Source organism: Miniopterus natalensis, chromosome 4 (assembly GCF_054644295.1).
Source record: "Miniopterus natalensis isolate mMinNat1 chromosome 4, mMinNat1.hap1, whole genome shotgun sequence".
Classification (NCBI taxonomy): Eukaryota; Metazoa; Chordata; class Mammalia; order Chiroptera; family Miniopteridae; genus Miniopterus; species Miniopterus natalensis.
This window is the reverse complement of record NC_142084.1, coordinates 54,529,561-54,551,043: the sequence shown is the minus strand read 5'-3', so window position 1 is coordinate 54,551,043 and position 21,483 is coordinate 54,529,561. Positions and strand designations below refer to the sequence as shown.

General features: G+C 39.1%; 1 protein-coding gene and 2 long non-coding RNA genes across 3 annotated transcripts in view; 1 reads left to right on the top strand and 2 right to left on the bottom strand.

Annotated features, from left to right (window-relative positions):
• The first annotated feature begins 1,504 nt into the window (after window positions 1-1,504).
• AADAT (aminoadipate aminotransferase) overlaps window positions 1,505-21,483 on the top strand; it is a 21,754-nt gene continuing 1,775 nt past the window's right edge. Inside the window, exons 1-11 of the mRNA XM_016200292.2 lie at window positions 1,505-1,783; window positions 2,391-2,559; window positions 3,707-3,839; window positions 6,534-6,608; window positions 11,275-11,484; window positions 13,260-13,325; window positions 14,776-14,858; window positions 15,326-15,422; window positions 16,605-16,666; window positions 16,914-16,978; window positions 18,736-18,842. Of these exons, the coding sequence (XP_016055778.1) occupies window positions 1,717-1,783; window positions 2,391-2,559; window positions 3,707-3,839; window positions 6,534-6,608; window positions 11,275-11,484; window positions 13,260-13,325; window positions 14,776-14,858; window positions 15,326-15,422; window positions 16,605-16,666; window positions 16,914-16,978; window positions 18,736-18,842 (1,134 nt within the window). The 5' untranslated portion in view covers window positions 1,505-1,716. The remainder of the gene's footprint in view (window positions 1,784-2,390; window positions 2,560-3,706; window positions 3,840-6,533; window positions 6,609-11,274; window positions 11,485-13,259; window positions 13,326-14,775; window positions 14,859-15,325; window positions 15,423-16,604; window positions 16,667-16,913; window positions 16,979-18,735; window positions 18,843-21,483) is intronic.
• On the bottom strand, window positions 13,189-17,262 carry LOC148093288 (uncharacterized). The gene is made up of 3 exons (XR_015714400.1): window positions 17,203-17,262; window positions 16,596-17,020; window positions 13,189-13,856 (listed from the first exon to the last, which is right to left on the bottom strand). It is a non-coding gene; the product is annotated as an uncharacterized LOC148093288 (long non-coding RNA).
• The window catches only part of LOC107527519 (uncharacterized), a 20,288-nt gene continuing 19,599 nt past the window's right edge, over window positions 20,795-21,483 (bottom strand). The window contains exon 3 of the long non-coding RNA XR_015714401.1: window positions 20,795-20,900. This is a non-coding gene — a long non-coding RNA (uncharacterized LOC107527519). The remainder of the gene's footprint in view (window positions 20,901-21,483) is intronic.

Here is a 21,483-nt window from a genome sequence, read left to right as displayed (position 1 = left end):
ACAATTTGCCTTAAAAGTTGTCACATAGTTTCTTTAGCCAATATTTGGAGGCTGATTCCTTAAGTTTTGCTAAAAGTATTGTAACTACTCATAATAACAGCTAAAATTCACTGAGTGCTTTTACAGTATACTGGCCACTGTGTTAATGAGTTTAAGATAGATTATCTCATTTAATCCTGCCAATAACAGGCCTGTGAGAAAACTGATGCGCAGAAAGATTAAGTAACTTGTTCAAAGACATCCAGCTGGTAAATCATCAAGTGGGATTTAAACCACTTCAAATCTCTGAATCCAGAACTCTACTGCCTCTTAGGTTTCTAGCAGCTTTACTAATGATATTCCCTTGTTACTTAGCTGCTGGCATAAATATTTCACTCCTTACCTCATCTTTCTGTTGCAAGGACTTAAACAAAAATAGTTATGTAGGTTTTATCTGAACCAACCTATTTATGTCTACAAGGAATCCCTTTGGCAGTGTGTCCTTACTCATCCAGGAAGTAAGTACTCAACATTTACTGAATCCAGTTTTGCATTTGTTAAAAATAAATGACTTTCTTATACTCACTAAAGAATAAAAGGAGAGATTGTCTCAAAATCATCTCCCAGGTGCTCACATGAAAACCCTGTGCATTCCAGGTTGGTGATTCAGGAAGGAGAAAACGGGGTGGGAGGTGGGAGGTGGGGAGGATTATTCTGTAAGAAAAGAGGGCAAGGCGCTTGACTCGAGTAGATGAATCCCTTTGGGTACACACTGTCATCCTAAATCCATAATGAATGGTCAAAAAAAAATCCAAGGGGAAGAGAGACTCTAAAATTTGAGGAGACCCTTAACGTGATCCTTCCAAAATTTTTATCAACATTCCACCCTCCCTCATAATACTCAGATCCTGGAGACAGTGACATTGGAACTCATGTAGGTCGCCTTGTTGACTTCCAGAATAGTGCCTAGAGTTGTGTTTTTAAAAGGGCGGTATTTGACGCACAGCGGTCCGCGGCGCACCGCGCGCCCGGCTCGCGCCGCCGCTGCCGGCCGGGTGGGGCGAGCGCGGGCCGGCGGCGCGGCGCGGCGGGCCGGGTGGGGCGAGCGCGGGGCTGCAGCGCGGCGGGCCGGGCGCGCGTTCCCGGAGCCGGCCGCCGCCTCCCGAGCGGCCGCCAGACGGGGCTCGCGGCTGAGGATCCCGGTGGACTTCCGGCCCCGCCACCCCCGCCCCTCGGCGCGACCTCGGCCCCCCGACTTCGCGCGGGGAGCCTCCTCGCTGCGACTCCCAGGTGCAAGGTCAAGAGCCGCGCTACCTTTGAACTGCTGCGGGCGCTGGCCCGGGTCCGGGCGGCTGGCGCGCCCTCCCCCAGCGCCCGCGCGCCCGGGCGATCACCCGCGGGGCGGGGCGCGCCGCCGGCCCGCGATAGGCTGCGGCGCGGGGCGGGCGGGGAGGGGTCGCGGCCTCGGCGCCTGCGGAAGCCGCGGCGCGTGGGGTGCGGGCTGGCGAGAGCGAGCGGACCGTCCCTCGGAGCGTGGACCTTGCTAGCCTTGCCAGCCTCCCCCGGCCAGGTCGGGACCCGGCTCCCAGCGCTGCGCGCAGCCCCGCACTGCGCTCGAGAACTCGGCCCGGGCTTTATCGAGGTGACGTTTCGAGAGCAGGGGGTGGCCCCTGACGCGGCTGTTGGGTTGTTCTAGTTTCCAGCTACTGAAGTGCTTGGTGCCCGGGTATCCCAGACATGAATTACGCACGGTTCATCACCGCCAGGAGCGCCGCAAGGAAGCCTTCTCCCATCCGGATCTTGAGTGAGTGCTGGGGCTGCGTCTCTCCTCGGGTGGGGCTGGGGGCTCGCAGAGCCTCCGGGTGGTGCCCACAGTCGCCCCTCTGGGCAGCCATCCATTAGCAGCGAAGGCTCGCGCGGAATCGGGCTCCGGGTGCGAACGCGCCCTGGGGCTGGGACCGGCGGGGGAAGGAGCAGCGCTAGAGAGAGGAGCGGGTGTTAGGGACGCGGCCGCGGAGGCCTGCTGTCTAGGAAGGCTCTTCCCAGCCCGGGGGGGCCAGACCCGGGGTGCAGCCGCGCGCGAGGGGGGCGGGGCTGGTCCGCGGGAGAGAAACGCGCGAGCCACGAGGCCGACGGGCAGGTGGGGACTAAATGGAGCAGCGTTTTCTGTTATTGTGGCCCTTTGTGTATCTTGCTGATCCCTCTGCCGGCTTAGTTGGGCAACTCCATTCCCTAGTTCCTCCGCCAGTGAGGTAGGTCCAGACAAACTTATGTTTATTTTAGATTAGCATCCTATCACTAGAAATTGTTAAACTTGACAGTTTTATTGAGTGTGATACTGAACTAGGAACATACTGAACTAGGAACGTTTTCAATATAATGTTTCTTACTCTCTTCCATATTTATTGTAGCTGACTTACTGAGCAGTGCGCCAAAATCGGTCATCTCCTTGGCTACTGGATCACCAAATCCGGACCTGTTCCCTTTTAAGACTGCTGTGATTACCATAGACAATGGAAAGGCCATCCGATTTGATGAAGGGATAATGAAGAGAGCACTTCAGTATTCTCAAAGTAGTGGGTAACTATAGATAATATAGATAATATAAATTTGTTGGGGCGCTGTTAAAGTGACTTGTGTCTCCCCCCCCAACAGTTAGGAAGGTTTGGGGAAGAGTTTTCAAAGAAGAATTAAGAGCAACAGGATATTGAATGCTTAACACTCCTTAGGGACTTCTCACCCTTATGGGACTGGGAGAGTCCAACCGCCTCTGGAAGGAAGTACTATATTGACCTGAAATTGAAAAAAAGAGAGAAGATAGCTAGGTAAAGAAGCATGTTAGGAAAAGGGAGGAGAAGGATGATCCAGGAAGCAGCAATTTTAAGTCAGGGGGCAATTTTCTAAGAATTCTGTTCCCTTACCAGTAATGCAAAATGTTGCTCTCAGTTCACAGTCTTTAAATCTTTTTATTTTTTAAGTCCTCATGCACGGACATGCATGCTTAAAGAGAGGAAGGGAGAAAGAGAGAAACATTGATCAGTTGCCTTCCATAAGTGCCGCAACCCAGGATCGAACCTGCAACCCAGGTATGTGCCCTGACCTGGAATCGAACCAGCAACCTTTAGGTGCACAGGACTACGTTCAACCAACTGAGCCACTCCAGCTGGGCAAATGTCTTTAATTCTTAAAGGCAAGCTGGAACACATTACTTAAGATTTTCCTTAGCTGATCTTCTAATGATAAAGGATAATTTATAGAGTGCCTATAAGTTATACTTTATTAAAGCCTTCTTTATTCTGTGATGGAAAACTATATTGAAATATAATATAGGTTATATGTGTATGAATTAAATGTAATATATACATAGGCCTTTCCTTCCATGATACAAAGAATTTTGGGGGCCTGAACTTCTAGGTGGCTTATGGAACTTTTCCTAAGAACAAAGAATCAATTATTAAGTGAGTGCTCTATTTTAAAATAGGCTGTAGGTTTTTAAACAAAGAAAGATTTAGGTTCAAATATCAGCTGACTGACTGACTTTATGGGAATTTCTTAATCTCTAGGTCTGTTGCCTTGTCTTTGAAATAGGGATATTAATATTCACAAAAAGTGTCTGGGGATTTTGAAATTGAATGTATAAAGTACCTAGTATATAACTACCACTTAATTTCTCTCTAATATTATGATTTTTACTACTATAAATTTGAAAATACATTTTATGCTTTAGAATCCCAGAGCTCTTGTCCTGGCTAAAACAGTTACAAGTAAAGTTGCATAATCCTCCCACCCTCCATTATCCATCCAGCCAAGGACAAATGGATATATGTGTCACAACTGGCAGTCAAGAAGGTCTTTGTAAGGTAAGATTAAAAGGAAAGGGTACCACACATTAAAAATCAAATATTTTCATAAATACAGGCATCTCTCACTGGCCAACAAAAAGATCGTGTTTTGTGATTTACTGGTAGTCTTTCTTGTCTATACCTAGAGTTATAAACAGCGATCCTAAAGACATTCACCAATCTGATTTTTCTTACACATAGATCATGTTGTCGGTGACCCAGAGCTATGAGTCGTTCAAACAGAATTCCTATTAAAGGAGTACTCAGCTCCTACCAGAAGCTTTAATGAGCACTGCTTAATTTCACCTAGCTCAGAGATTCAGGTTACATTTTGTTTTATGCTATTTTAGTTATGAAATTTCAATATAATTTTTAACTTATTTAGTGGGCATATCCTGATACTCTTCAGATGACATATGATTCCTGTTCATGTCTGCTTATGTAATCATCTGTGCTCGCCGCTGCTGTGTCTTGTCTTCCTCCTGGCTATGCTTCTCTAGATCTGTACATGTCTGTGTCTCTGACTTTTCTCTGGTCTGTCTCTCTCTTTCTCTCTCTCTCTTTATTACATCTGCTTCTCTCTTGGGTACCAGGAACTTCACAGATGTAACCACCACTGGGTAGTTTCCCCAATAAAGAGACTGTACCTATAGTTCTCAATTTCATCTATTTTTTTTCTTTTCTCTTTTATGACTAATTAGTTCTGGGTAGAGATTCTCTATATTCAATCTTTACATCTAGATTAAAATATGACTACTATTTATCTTAAACCAGAGGAGCTTCCTTTTTCTTCTTTCTTTATATAAATATGAAAGCTGTAATCTGGCTAACTTTAATGAATTTTAGTTAAATTATTATTACAGAATAATTGAAGGAATAAGAATCTTTATAATTTTTTCTCCATCTTTTTTATTTAATTAGGAAAAATAAAAGTATTAGCTACTGTTTGAGTTTTTGCTTGAAAAGAAACATTTGTGATTCCACAGACTAATATAAAAGAGTTATTTGCCGTTAAATTCTTTTCTTAGGAAGGTATACTATGATTTTTTTCCCCAGAAAGGATTATTCTGTGACTTATGTAAGATTTAGTCATAAGAGACCCCTTTGATTAGGCTGGAAAGATCTATTGTCTGGCTCTATTGATGTCAGTAGGCATCATATTGTCTGCAAACTCTCCTAAGATCTGCCAACCCTTGTCTTACTTGACCTCTAAATATCCTTGAACACTTTGACCTCCCCCATCCTTTTGAAAGGCTCTCCTCGTCTGGTGTTCTCAGGACCACATGGGGCAGCTCTCCTCTGGCCCACCTGCCCCACCTCCACAGCAGTGACCTCTACACAGCCATTATTTATTGGAGTTCCTCAAGGCTCAGGCCTGGGGCCTCTGCTCCCCTTCATCTGTACACTCTCCCTGGGTGCTTCTATTCACACCCATGTGATCAGTCATGTGCTAGTAACTTCCAAGGTTCTTCCAAGTCCATTTGTTCATCTGTCCACCTGACATTATTACAAGGTGTTTTGAAGGCACCTCAACCCAAAATACTCATCATCTTCTCCCTCAGACATGGAAACATTTTGGCATCACTCCCACCATCTATCTGATTCCATAGCCAAACATCTAGGAGTCTTCTTGACACCTTCTCTTCCTCATACCCCTATCTATAGTCCATAATTCTGTTGATTTTGATTTCCTAAATATCTCAGTTCTCCTCTCCAATTCCACCATCATTACCCTAGTTCAGACTACTCTTATCTGCCCCAAATAATCATAAAAACTTCCCAAACTTTCCACATATATTCTCATTCCTCTTTCATTTTTTTCATATTAAGCCAGAATGATTTTCTCAAAATGCATATCTGATGATGTGATTCCCCTTCCCACACTCTACTTAAAATTCTTACTGGCCTCACTTGGCCCAGTGCCTACATGGTTTTCTACATGGTATGGTTTCTGCCCACTTTGTCATATCTCACTCTCCTCTCCTCTTTATACTCTGCTTCAAGCCACAGAATTCTTTCCAGTTCCTCAAAATGTACCTGTTGTCACCCTTACCCCAACTCATCACTTCCTCAGGGAAACCTTCTCTGAATGCCCTGAGTTTCCTCAATTCCCAAGTCTTCCTACGATGAGCTCCTATAACATTGTACATCTATACTTAATAGCATTCATCACTGTTCTTAAATATACAGTTATTGGAATAATTATTTAATTAGTGTCTAGCTTTCCTGGTAGACTAGTGCCTCTATGAGGGTAAAAACTGTGTCATTATATTCATCATTTGATCACCATACCTTATATTGGGCTGGCTCATGGTAAATATTTAATACATTTTCAAAGAAGGAATAAAGGGATAAAATGAATTTTGGGCCTCCAACCAGTTATGTTATTTTTCATCTAACTCCAGAACATAGGTTGGCTACTGTGGCTAGAGAGGCAAATCCAGCTTTCATCTGATTTTGTAAACAGTTTTATTGGAACTCAGCCACACTCATTGGTTTACATATTGTCTGTGGCCCTTTCTCACGACAGAGGAAGAGATAAGTAGGTGCATCGGAGACACTGTGGCCCCCAAATATGTACAGTCTGACACTTTACAGAATATTTGCCAACTCCTACTCTACAATCCTAGTGAGCCAGAACTAAAAAGGGGGTGCAGGGGTTCTAAAAATGGAAACAATACTACCCAAGCTAATCTATGCTTCTTTTGTTAGGTGTTTGAAATGATTGTTAATCCCGGAGATAATATTCTCCTAAATGAACCTGTTTATTCAGGAACACTTCATGCTGTGAGTATCCATTTCTACAAAAGGCAGCTCTCTTTCTTATAATAAATAAGAAGAAACCATTGCACCTTTAGAATTATCTGTTCACTGAAAAATAAAATAGTGTCGTTCACCTGTTAACAGGAGAATCTTAAACGATATGTGCAAACTGTGTTAAATATACCCTCTGTTTTTTTTAAATATGTCTTTATTGATTTTAGAGAGAGAAAAAGGGAGAGAGAGAGAGAGAGAGAAACATCAATGAGGAGAGAGTCATTGATGGGCTGCCTTCTGCACGCCCCTGACTGGGGATCAAGCCCGCAACTCGGGCATGTGCCCTGACCAGGAATTGAACACACATCTCCTGGATCATAGGTCAGTGCTCAACCACTAAGCCACACTGGCTGAGCTATACCCTCTACTTTATAAATTTCTTTTTACCAAATTTAAATGAATGGGTGTGAAAATTAGGTTATGCAAAATGATGTCCAGTTTCCTTAATATTTCACTTGAAATGTGACTTAGTTAACAAAAACTTATTTTTCATTACAATCTTTAATTACCATATGCCTAAGTATAATCATGTTATATGTCAATTTACTATAACTGTAAACTAATATGGTATAATTAGGACTTTCCACTCCAATGTTAAATTAATAGGACTATAATGACCAGAAAGAGGAAGCTGATCATCTGGCTCTGCTGTGCACTGGTCAGAACACACTGCTGAGAACTAGGCTTGTTTGGGGCACAATACTTTAGGATAGATATGTACACAAACTAGAGCAGCAGTTTCCAGGAAACTGGAAACCATACCGTATGATGAATGGTTTCAGGAGCTGTGGCTCTTTTTCCTGCAAAGCAGAAGACTGAACAAACATGAAAACTGTCCTCAAATGCATAAAAGTTAACCATGGGACAGAGGAATTAGATTTATTGTGCCTGTCCTTAGGTTGAGAGAACTGGAACTCAAGGCTGGAAACTACAGGGACACAATTTCAACTCAGTATAACAACTTTCTGACCATCAGCCTTACCTGACTCCCTAAGCCTCACCTGACAGCCGAACCTGACTGCCTATCACTGCAGGTGCTCAGTTATTCTTGATTGCCAGCAAACACAAATTTCGCAAAAGTAATTCTACCCTAAAGTAGGGGAGTTGAATGAGATGATCTTTATACTCTCTTGATTCTAATTTCATCTATTCTCCTTTTTATTCTAATTTAATATTGTCTTTACAAAAATCAACATATAAAGCAATTAGCTGGTCTTAATGAAAGGAATATTTTCTCAACATTCCTAAATAGAGATAAAATTGATATTATAAAAATTTCTTTTTTCCAAAGAACAATCTGAAAAGAAAATTAAACAATTTTCATTTATAATAACATCTAAGAGCATAAAAGACATCACCTATTCATGGATTGGAAGACTTAATATTGTTAAGGTGTTAATTCTGCCAAAGCGATCTACAGATTCAATGCAATCTCTATCTAATAGATAGGCTAATAGCCTTTTTGTAGATATAGAAAAAGCCAATCCTCAAATCACATGGGATTGGAAGGGGCCCTAACAATCATAAGAATTCTAAAAAGAAGAACTTAGTTGGAGGCTTCACACTTCCCCATTTCAAAACTGACTGCAAAGCTACAGTAATCAAGACAGTGTTAACTCAACAACAAAATCATTCAATAGGAAAAGAACAGTTTCTTCAACAAATCATGATGGGACAACTGGATTTCCACATGAAAAGGAAAGAAATTAGACCCCTACCTCACACCATATAAAATTTTAACTCATAATACATCAAAGACGTAAGTGTAATAGCTAAAACTATAAACTCTTTGAAGAAAACATAGGGGCAAATCTTGTCTGTGGATTTGGCACTAAATTCTTAGATATGACAATAAAAACACAAGCAGCAACAACAACAATAAATAGATAATTGGACTTCATAAAGAATTAAAATTCTTAACCATCAAAGGACATTGTAGCCCGGCCAGATGTGGCTCAGCGGTTGAGCATCGACCTAGGATCCAGGCGATCGGGGTTCGATTCCTAGTCAGGGCACATGCCCGGGTTGTGGGCTCAATCAGTGACTTTCTCATCATTGATGTTTCTATCTCTCTCCCTCCCTCTCCTTTCCCCTCTCTGAAATCAATAAATATATATTTAAAAAAAAAGGACATTGTGAATAAAGTGAAAAGACAGCCTAAAGAATGGGAGAAAATATTTGCAAATCATATATCTGATACGGGCATAATATCCAGAATATATAAAGACCTCCTATAACTTAACAACAAAAGACAGACAAATTTAAAAATAGACAAAAGACTTGAATAGACATTTCTCCAGAGAAGATATACAAATGGCCAAGAAGCTCGTGAAAAGATACTCAACATCATTAGTCATTAGAGAAATGAAAACTGCAGGGAGACACTACTTCACACCTACTAGGATGGCAATTTTTTTCAATGGAACATAGCAAATATTGGTGAATATGTGGAAAAATTGGAACCCTTTTACATTGTTAGTGAAATTGTAAAACGGTGCAGCCACTGTGGGAAACAATTTTTCAGTTCCTCAAAATGTTTAACATAGAATTACCATGTGATTCACCAATTCCACTCCTAGTATATACCCCAAAAGAAATGAAAACTGAGACCCAAACAGAAACATAGATGTTCACTATGGCATTATTCACAGTAGCCAAAAGGTGGGAGCAACCTGAGTATACATCAGTGGGTGAATAAAAAACAATGTAGTATGTACATACAGTGGAATATTATTCAGCTATAAAAGGAGTGAAGTTCTGACACGTGCTACAACATGGAAAAACCTTGAAAACATTATGCCAACTGAAAGAAGCCAGACACAAAGGACAAATATTGTATGAAATATCTAGACTAGGTAAATTCATCGAGAGAGAGTAGGCGAGAAGTAACCAGGGCCTGGGGGAGGGGAGAATAGAGAGTTATTGCTTAATGGGTACAGAGTTCTATTTGGGGTGATGAAAAGCCTTTGGAAATTGGTAGTGATGATGGGTGCACATATTGTGAATGTAATTAATGCCACTGAATTATGCACTTTAAAATAGCCACATTTTTATTTTATAGACTTTCCTACAGTTGAAAAAACTAAAGTAAAATAATTGCTTTTTCCTAATGATTTGACACTGGTTATTATTTTCCTAAACTCCTAACACTTAAGACTACATAATGCCTACAAATATATAACTTGTGTCTAAATGAACAGCATGAGTGCATGCATGCAAAACATTTTCACACACCCAGATAGAAACCATGTGCCAAGCTATGAGAAAATATGCTAATAAGCAATATGTGTTTATTTCATGGCCCAACAGTGATTTGTTTTATTCATGGTATGTGTGCATTTTAAGGCTAAGACCTTTTATTTTATTTTTTATTACATTTATTTGGGTGACATTATACAAGTTTCAAGTGTACAATTCCGTAATGCACCATCTGTAAATTGCATTGTGTGCTCACCACCCAAAGTCTAGTCTCTGTCCATCAAAGACCATTTAAAATTTGTCATAAGTTAGAGTTTGGATTGTCCCCACTTAGTACATAATTCTACAATTGCCTGCTAAAAACAGTGTTAGCTTATCTTTTGAAAAATTCTTTCTGAAAACTTCACTCAAATATTGTTATTTCTTAATTTCTGACTTTTTAAATGTTTTCATCCGTGAATAGGACTCCACAGATTTTTATAAAATCATGTCTATAAGCAAGGCCACTACTTGCCAGTTCAGCCTTAGCCATTGGTAAAATATTGAAATGCTTCCACACTCCTTGGTAAGCTGCTGCCCTGAACCCCTCAGTACCCCATCACACCCGGGTTTTCTTGGCCCCTCTCCTAAGATCACCCACCCTGAACCTCCCATGATACAGAATTAATGCTGGCATAGCAGGAAGCCTCCAGGACCCCCTTCCAGCCTATAGATGTATCTGACGTACCCATTGCTACACAACTTGTTAAATATTTTGAATATCACTTCTACTTATACCTGTTTATGTATTAGCATAATAGATGCTTTACAGAATTAATTTATTCTGCAAAAAAAATTTATTAATAAACACCTAATTTATGAACCGGTTCTAAATATACATATAATGATAATTCCATCACAAGAGGCTAGGTTGTGCTGTATACCAAATGACCCCAATATCTTGGTCACTTCAGCTACAAAGACTTACTTCTCTCTCATACTACATGTCCACTGCAAGGCAACTGTAGCTGTGGTCATGTCATCTTTATCTCCAGCCCCAAGTTGACAGAAGCAGTCTCTTTTGGGAACATCGTGAGTCTTGGGAAAAGAGAAAGAACCACAAGCTGGATTTTGAAGCTTCTGCTTGAATGAAACATCACTTATGCCCACGATTTATTGGCCAGAGAAAGACACATGGCCAAGCCTGACATACATGAGCAAGGAAGTAGAATCCTTCCCCTGGAAATTGATGGGATATTCTTGAATGGTAATGGAATCTGCCCCAGGGCAACAAAAAAATTAGAATATACAACCTAAACCCTCTGGAGGTAGAGCTGACTGCAGGTTATATGTTTAAGGGTATAGAGGGTAACATTCTCGGTTCATGTAAAAAGAATCAATGACACATTTTGTAATCAGGTCTGAATCTTGGGCTTTCTTTTTCCTTTGTGCTCAACAGCTGCAACCACTGGGCGCCAACATGATAAATGTTTCCAGTGATGAATATGGGATGATTCCAGACTCCCTCAAAGAAATACTTTCGCAATGGAAACCAGAAGATTCAAAGAACCCCAAGAAAAACACCCCCAAATTTCTTTATACAGTCCCAAATGGCGACAACCCTACTGGAAAGTCATTAACAAGTAACCGCAAAAAGGAAATCTATGAGGTATTTTAAAATAATGTGTTATGTGGCTATGTTCCTGTTTCTTTTTTACCTTTTAGAAGAGTACTATGAAAGTTTCCTTTCTTATTAGCCTCTTGCTTTCCAAGAAGGTAATTTTTAAAAAGAGGAAATCATCTATGCCAAGGGTCCTAATAAATTTGAACACAAGAAATTACTACATCCTTTGTTAACTATAAGATTTTTCCTTCCTTTTAACTGATATTTTCATAAAAAGAAATAGCATTCTTGGCCTGATGTTAAATTATATGAGTTTTTTTTTTATATTTGACCCCAATAACTGATTTTCATTATTTTATATTTGTATTTTCAACTTGTCTCTTTTCTTTCTTACTCGTTGTCATTTCAGTTTACAAAGAAATTCTTTGATGCCTAAGCATTTCACCATAAACATTTTTTTAAAGTCTGAAACAAATATGGAGCTATGCAGAAATCTTTGAAAAATAAGAGAAACATGCCTTTTTGTTAAGTCTTTTTTATGTACCTGATTGTGGTCCCTAGCCTTTCACTATGAGTAATTTTTCAAAATAAGTACCAAGCCTACGTTAAAATAGTATAGAATTTAATCACTGCAGTGGAATCATAAGATTTTGAACAGTTCCTTTTACCATACATACACACACACACACACACACATATATAATCAAAATATTGCCATCTTCTTATTTTTCACACACTCCTGGCTCTGCCCCTCATCCAGCTCTATGCCTGTAAATTGCATTCTGTAATGGAGATGCCTGAACTCCAGGCTTCTCTATCCAACTTCTGTATCCAGCATCCAACGTGAATGTCTAATAGGCATTTCAAACCTAGCATGCCACACAGAACTCTTGATGTTGTCCAGCCACACCCCAAACCTCTCATCCACGACCCCTCCCGTTCTTCATGTCCATGCATGTGCCAGCATGATCCATTACCTTTTATTCCTCTCTTTCCCTCTCCCCTCCCCGCACCCGCTGCATCCAACCCATTCTGTGGACTCTACCGACAAATTTGCCCAAGTCCGTCCATCCATTTTCCTGCACGACCACTGCTCTCACCATCTTCTCAACGCCACCTTCTTCCCTCACTGGTCTACTAGGACATTTCCTCACCGGACCCCTGCTGCCCTCCACTCTTGGCCTCTAACCATTGTTCACACAGCAGCCACTCAAGTCCTTACCCTGCTGAAATGTAAATGTAAAGCCAGCCTCACAGTCCTGTTTACAGTCCTCCAGTGGCTTCCCCTTGCAGTTAAAATAAAATCCAAAAGCTAGGCGACCTGGTCAGCTATTCTCAGCTCTTATCAACGTTGTTGCAGCCCACTGGCCCTCTCTCTAATGTGCCAAGTTTTTGTCTCACCAAGGGCCTCTACTCTTGCTCATCCCTCCTTCTACAAGCTTCTTCCCTGATATTTGCACAACTGGCTCCTTCCTGTCATTCTGAGATCTTGTGGTTCCCAGTGGTTCAACCTGAAATAGCTGCTCTGTTTTTCTCTCTCTAACATCACCCTGTTTAATGTTCTGCCTAGCCCTTAAGTCCCCCACCTAATATTTATTCTGTTCATTATCCATTGGCTTATGTATATTCTGTCTTTCCCACTAGAATGAAAGTTCCAGGAGAACAAGAGCCTTTAGAGCCTCATTTCTTTGTCTTCATTGTCTAGACAACAGGCATGCAATAGCTTCTTAAGTGAATGAGTACAAAGAATTAGGGTTCCAAATGCTTTTAATTTTAGATAGCTCATAAGAAATAAATGTACTGCTTCAACCTTTTTTTAGCTTGCAAGAAAATATGATTTCCTCATAATAGAAGATGATCCTTACTATTTTCTACAGTTCAACAAGGTAAGTGATGATATGAACTTATTTCACAATTAGAAGATAAATTATTGTAAGTTATTGCTCTGCATTTGATTTTAACCTGGCTGCTAATCCACTTTTACATTGGAATTTAAAAAATTATTGTTAATTTGCTACCACTTCAACTTTTAGTTTTATTATGGAATTAGTACTTTTCATTTCTAGTATTACACCTCTTTTCAGAAATTACTTAGCTTAAAAATAGTAACTGGCTCTCTGTACCATACATTTGGACAAACAGAGAAAGTCAGGGCTAATGGTCTTGAACTCTAGATCCTGGAGCATAGCTCCTTAATCATAGTACCAGGAATCTAAAGTGGATTTCCTCTTGGGCATCAAATATAGTCTGTTTGTAGTGGCTGACTGGCATGATGTCTGAGAAGGATTTGGAAGCTGTGTTCGAGCTGAAAGAGAAGGGCTGTGCTCAATGAGTGATGTTCATTATGGATGTAAGATAAGGTATAACTGGCAGCAGGAGATAGTTTCCATTCCTGTCGTGAAGGTCCTGGGTCGTACCTGCAGAAGAATGGGTTTTTAGATTCCTTCTCACAATATCTGTATACCACTTCTCACAATCACTTTTTCCTAATGGACAGTAGTAGTGATGCATGCTCCCAATGCCTGATTTTTTCAAAATCAAACACTAACTGTATTTGTTCTCAGGGCAGCAGAGAACACATACTTGGATTTGGTTCCTTCTTTAAATCTACAGAAAAGAAAAACTCTTGACTTTCCTGTATGTATTCACTGAATGAATATCATGTCTGCCTACCTACATCCTACTCTCAACATGACCATGGCCTTTTCTTGTATGCATCTACTTCTTAAGTAAATACTGAAGTCAGTATTTCACATTGACTACATTTTTCACCTTCAGTCTTACCTTCTTTTCTTTCTAGTTTACTTCTAAGAGGCAGCATTGTCTCCATACACAATCCTGGATGCTGCTGGCCCCCTTTGCTTATATCTTACCCAAACTAGTTTTTCTTTCTTTTTCTCTTTCTGTCTTTTATTTTTCTTATTTAGATGCATTTCATTCAACAATCAGGCCAGCCGGGCATCATGGTGACCATATAGGATTTCAGAACCTTGGTTCTCAGCAAGGCCCATGCATTTTCCTTCCTCTAAATCTGTTCATCTCGGACTTTAACTCTTGGGGCAAGGAGGGGCCTAAATTCATAATAATGTCATCTTGAACAAATGAGTAAACCCTTGTGTGTGTTTTCGGCAGAAAAGTCATGAGGACAAGCAGATACTAATAAAAGAACGTGCATCTCTGTTTTTACTCCGTTTTAAAAGGTTGGGATAAAGGTAGTGGAAAAGAGGTTGTGTTACTGTTATCCAAATACATGGCCTTTCCAGTCTCTACGTGAAGTAATTACATAGTCACTTACAGAGTTCTCAGACCAACAGTATTTATCTTTTCCATTTCAAGCCCTGGGCACCAACATTTCTTTCCATGGATACTGATGGGCGTGTCATCAGAGCTGACTCTTTTTCAAAAGTCCTGTCCTCTGGGTAAGGCCCTCTGTCTCTAACTTAAGTTGGATATAACTGAGATAGAAACTGTGCCTCAGTAGCTTTCAGTCCAGGCAATTATTTTCATTTAAGATGCTTATATTCTACTTATCTTAAAACACCAGTTAAACTACTAATATGAATATAGGCCTTTTCTCTCTGTTCATCTCCAGTTGTCAAAGGAACCTGGGCATTAATCTAAAGTTGTAGAGGAAGTGATGAAGTTTGGGGTTTCCTATATGAAAGCGCACATTGAGAAATACTTGGTCAGACTTTCATTATATTTTAAATGTACACTTAAATTTAAATTTGAATTTTAAATAAGAATTAGTTTTATTAGAATGTTTTAATTGCCTAGATCCATTTGCCCCCAAGTCACAGTTCTCATCCTAATGAAATTGGGAAAATGACATGGATTCATTGTTAATACGGGAGTGGTATTGTGCCTTTTCTCTTTTTTTGTGTAGGTTGAGAATAGGGTTTATAACTGGTCCAAAACCCTTGATAGAGAGAGTTGTTTTACACACACAAGTCTCAACATTGCAACCCAGCACTTTTACACAGGTAAGGACAATTTAGGAAATAGATAAAAATTTTAATTAGGTAAGAATAGAAAATAGATGTTGGTAAATAAGATTGAGTTAAGGTGGCAGGAAGGGAAATCATTGATATTGAATCTCTAGTTCCAATATGTACTCAATTAGCAAACCTGGTACTGCAGATGTTGATTCTAACAGACAAATGAGAATTGAATTAACTTGGTGTTATTTTGTGGCATAGACTAAACTTGCGAGTCAGGCTGTCTTATTGTTCTGATGCCTCTAGCATCTAGCCCAGGAACTCCGTAGAAACTGTTGAAAATAACGGAACTGAGCTTGATGAAATAATGTAACTTGGGCTTCTTTGTCTTAAAATCTAAAATGAGAACAAGAATTGGAAAGCTGTCTAGTGACTTATTGCCTCCACTGAACATGTGTTAACCTGTCCTAAAGACACTGGTTGGTATGTAGTTTAATTAAAATAAAGTTAATTTTAGAGAATGTATAAATTTTCTCACAAGCTGTGAGAAATTATTGGATCCATCCCTAATGCAACCATGAGAATTAGGTCTTAAGGATAGAATTGCTACCTAAGAACTCAAAATGCATAGAAAAGTTTATGTAGAGTAGGACTTTTGTTTGATATTGTACATCACATAAAGTGCTTTATCAAGTTGGGGACTCTTTTCTTTTTATCTGTTATCAACAAAACTTCACTATCCATTTATGACATTTAGAACTTACATTTTAGATAGAAAATCTCCAAATATAGTATATAACTTTATATATTACAACCACTATTTTTTTTATATTTAAAGAGGAAGTACAGTATAGTAATTGATGGCATGGACCAGGAGCCGGACAGTCTGATCTGAATCCAGGCTTAACCCTTGTGCCTCATTTTTCTCATCAGTAAAATAGAAATAATAAGCCACCTAAATAAGATTATTACAAGATTAAATTAGCTAACATATATTAATATATTACAGTAGTTTCTGGTACATAGCAATTACTATATAAATATTTGTCATTTTATTAGCATTGTCATTGTTATTCATTAACATTTATTCTAAATCACTGACCGTATAAAGCTTGGTTCAGCTTGCTGTATTTTGTTATGGTGGTTTACGTGTACTCGGGAGTGACTGGCAGAAAACACATTTCAGGTGATGAACCATGACGTTTGTTATTGTCTTACCTCCTGTAGCTCATGGTATCAGAGCTTCTTCACCAATGGGGAGAAGAGGGCTTCCTGGCTCACACAGAGAGGTATTGTATTTCAGGTCCCATGTGTTACATGGAATTTGGCTCCGCTTTATAACTTTCCATTTTTAATTATTCCACGGTAAAGGAAAAACATAATGGTAAAAACTTTACCACCAAGCAGGTTAAATAAATATGCTCTATTCCCTTATCAATCATTCATTTAATCAAGATAGAAAACAGATTCTTACAGAGCCTCTCAGTTTCTACAGTCAATGCACGAAACATCCTTTTCATTGTTTCCTTCTTCTAGGGTCATTGATTACTATCGGAAGCAGAAGGATGCGTTACTGGCAGCTGCAGACAAGTGGCTAAGTGGTGAGTGGAATGTAGACCCCGTCCTGTGATGAACGGTAGCGCCTGTATGAGTGGGTGATAAACACTGCATGGTATTATTAATAATCCCGGGAGAAAAGAAACAAGAGTCCAGGGGTATTCTTGTCACGAAAATATTTCCCATGCCGGCCGGTTTGGCTCAGTGGTTAGAGCGTTGGCCTGTGGACTGAAGGGTCCTGGGTTCAATTCTGACCAAGGACACATACCTCAGTTGCAGGCTTGATCTCTGGCCCTGGTCAGGGTACATACAGGAGGCAACCAATCCATGTGTCTCTCTCACATCGATGTTTCTCTTTCTCTCCCTTCCATCGTCTCTGAAAAGCAATGAAAAAAATATCCTCAGGTTAGGATTAAAAAAAATATTTTTTTAAATGTTTCCCTATAATAATCTCAGAAGTAACAGTCTGCAAACCCTGGCCCATTTTCTACCTATCTCTATTTTGCCTGTCTGCTGCAAAGACTTTGTGGTTCAAAAAAAAGACCAATTAGTCTTATAATCAACCAGCAACAAGTTACTTAAAGCTAAATAACATCTATGCTCAAAAGTTTTTAGAGTTATTTGAAAATTTTCCTCTACATGGAAGAGGAATTGTGAAACAAACAACATACTCCTTTTCTAACTGGATTATATAAAGACAAAATACTAGTACAATCCATGGAGGTGTTCTCATTACAAATGATTTGCCTTTTAATCACTAGCCTCGTTTATCTGTTCTAATACTCTCTGTTGCTAATTTGATTGCAGGATGGTTTAGGTTTAATTTTCTATTAAAAATAAGAAGGTAAAATGAATTACATGGCTTTAATTATATCATTAAAAATGCCTTTGATGTGAATAATAGTAAGCAAAATGTATCAGTTCCTTAATACTGTCATACCTTGTTTCCTAGGAAATCTTGCTAAAAATAGAATTATTTGTTTGATAAATAGTACTAGTCTACCATTTTGTGCCGTGGAGCTTAAGAAAAGGTTTTAATCAACAGCAACAAAAAGATAATAATTAAAATCAAAATAATTATCCTTCCTTCTTGGTTTCTCTCTCCTGGTGCTCAGTGAAACATAAAGCCTACAAATGCACCTAGAATTCCTGATTTTAAGTACTTCTTTTCATAATTAATTACATTCCAATAAACCTTTAATCCATTGGATCTCTAAACTATCACATAAATGATAGGATTTACTGAAGCCCTAGAAGAATCTAGAAAGAGTTGAAGACTCCTTTTCTAAAACTGAAAGAGTCATATTTAGGTCAGGTATGGTTCTAACTAAAGGAAGTAGACATAGGCACTCGATTTCTTGCACCCCACTCAGACTGGCTAAAATTGTAAATATGCACACACTAGTCTCCTTCCTCACCTTCACCTGCTCTCTCACTCACTTTTTTAAAAATTTGTCTTATTCATTTGAGAGAGAGACATGGATTTGTTGTTCCTCTTACTTAGTCATTCACTGGTTGATTTTTGGGTGTGCCCTGACCTGGGACCCAACCAGCAACCCCGGAGCATGGGGACGACGCTCTAACCAACTGAGCTACCTGACCGGGACTCGCTCACTCTTTTGAAATAACACTCAGAACATCAATTTTCAGGACTTATTAAATTATATATTTTTTAAATGCTATCACTGAAGGAACTTTTATGGAAATACTAGTTGGCAGTAACGGCAATTATGTCATTAAATGATATGTGTGATATCAAATATAGCTGCAGGGGATATTTATTCCCTTCTTTTATTTATAGGTCTGGCGGAATGGCATGCTCCTACTGCTGGAATGTTTGTGTGGATTAAAATTAAGGGCATTAATGATGTAAAAAAACTGATTGAAGAAAAAGCCATTAAGAAAGAGGTAAAAAGGCGGGGAAAGTTATACTTTTTCTTTAACGTAATTTCTTATTTGAATAACAACTCATAATATGTTATCTCATTATTAAAATCAATAGATTTTTGGGGGGTTACATAATTATTCTTCTGGTTTAAATTAGTGGAAATACAGTCATTCATCTCAGCTACGGGTTGGTTTAGTGGCTAAGAGCACAGTTCCAGGAGCCACACTCCTTGGGTTTGAATTCCAGCTTCACCCTTTACTGGATGTGTGGCTTGGGAAAAGTTACCCTCCCTGAGTTTTATCTATAAAATAGTAATAATGAGACTTTCTCCCTCATAAGGTTGTTATGATAATTGAGTTAATAAGTATAAAGCACTTAGACTAGTAAATGCTCAATAGGTATTAGCCATTAGTATTTAAAATGGAGGGGTTTTTCCCCGATTATGAAAGTAAAGCATATTCATGGTAGTGAACTTAGAAAATGAGCAAAAGTATAATGAAAAAATTTTAAATAGCCCATAATTTCACCACCTAGATTTTATCAGTATTTGTGCTGTATTTCCTTGAAGAGCTTGTATATAGCTGGTATTTTGGCTGTGCAGTTACTTTACATGGTTAAAATTACACAGAAAAGTTTCTGTCCTGCTGTTTTTACTTCAAATTAGCCCGTGATGATTTCTTGTGTTTTTTTATTCTCCTTTTGTACTTAAATCATAGGTATATTTAGATTTCATTCAGGGGCATTGATTAAGCTCAGAAATACAAATACTTTTCTGTGTAGCTTTCCAATTTACCAAATAAATTATCCTTTCTCCATTAATTAATTCCCTTCTCATGGTTGTCATTCTTTTGTAAACACTAAGATCTATTTCTAGTATCAATTTTGTCTTGAAGCAATAGAATAGATTGTACAAAAAATCAGATTGGTGTTGACAGAGTACCCTGCTAGTGCATAAGAGGTGAAGCAGTCTAAAGATTAGGCCTGGGACTGTAACTGGCTGGCCTTCAGGACTAGCTCTACTCCCTTGGGAAACTCATTCATCCTCTCTAATCTTACTGGAGGCCAGGATTCATGTTTTATTAATTGTTCTAATCCTAGTAACAGCACACAGTAGATACTCAATAAATACTTAACTGGTTTATTTCAAAGAAATACATTTTAGTATAACATATCAATTTTATATTTTCTTTGCTTACATATCAATGCCATTATCTTTAAGAACATTTGATAAGCGGCTATTTGTATGTATCTCCGAGCTACGTGCTAAGACTACAGACTTCATATTTTATTGTAGTTTTTTTTTTCAGTCCTCTTCATTTATTCCATATATCCTGTTGCATGTACTTTTACTTTTTCTAAAAAATCCCCAACTTTCCCAGCCAGTGTTGCTCAGAGGTTAAGCATCGACCTATTATCCAGGAGATTACAGTTCAATTCCTGATCAGGGACATGCCTGGGTTGCGGGCTCGATCCCCAGTGGAGGGTATGCAGGAGGCAGCCAATCAATAACTCTCTCATCATTGACATTTCTATCTCTCTCTTTCTCCCTCTCCCTTCCTTTTTCTGAAATTAACAAAGATATATTTAAAAATTAAAAATAAAAATCTCCAACTTTATTACCCCTGCCCTAGTCCAGACTCTAGTCATCTTGCAAAGAGATTTTTTAACACTCCCTCTTTCTCTTACAGCAACTTGTTTCTAGCACATCCCAAAACTTTTCTGCTATATTGAGAAAAATGATTTTAATTTTATTGTTATTAAGGACACAAAAACCTATCTTCTGCCTTGAAATCTTTTCCCCAGAGTGCCTCAAATCATTTCACTCCCTACTCATCTTACCTTAGCAGACAGCGCCCAGATTTATACCATGTGACAACAAGCAGTTACTTAATGCTTTTGAATGTCATGATTGTACTACATAACCAACTTGAAGATTTAACACAATTGAAGTTTATTTCTGACTCACATGAAATTTTCAATTAAGTGATCTTCAGGCAGCTGTGCTCCAAGCAGTGATTTAGACCCTAGTTCCTTCCATCTCCTTGCTCTTTGGTCTTCAACACATAGATTCCACATGGCTATAAAATGGAAAGAGCATGGTGGATCACACAGGGGAAGAATTTTATGGGTCAGGCCTAGAAGTAGCACACGATTTCACATCCATTGGCCATCTGTGCACATATAATTAGAAAGAGGCTGGGGAATAGAATATATTTGTATGCCCAGGAGGCAGAGGAAATGTACTTTGCCACAGTGAGCTATCTGCCACAGTAGTCATCAAGAATCACAGTGGTTCTCACCACTGTGTCTTGACACACTTACTCAACATTGTTTTATGTATTAAATTTTTACCTCCTTTCAGTTCTTTGAGGGGGGCAATATTCTTCACATCTCAGGGCCCTTATACTCTGTTATCTTCTCCCTAAAATATTCTTCCCCTACTTTTTGCTTGGCCAATACCTACCTGTCTTTCAGATCCCAGACTAAAAGTTACTTCCAAATTAGATAACTTAATAATCTTATCTCATTGTTTGAACTTACATTACCTTTCCAGTTAGGTTAAACATTTATTCATGTTTATTACCATATCTATTTATTTTGTAAGCTACTCTTTGCCCATTAAAGCTAGAATTCTAGTGTTTTTCTTCTCAGTTTCTGTGC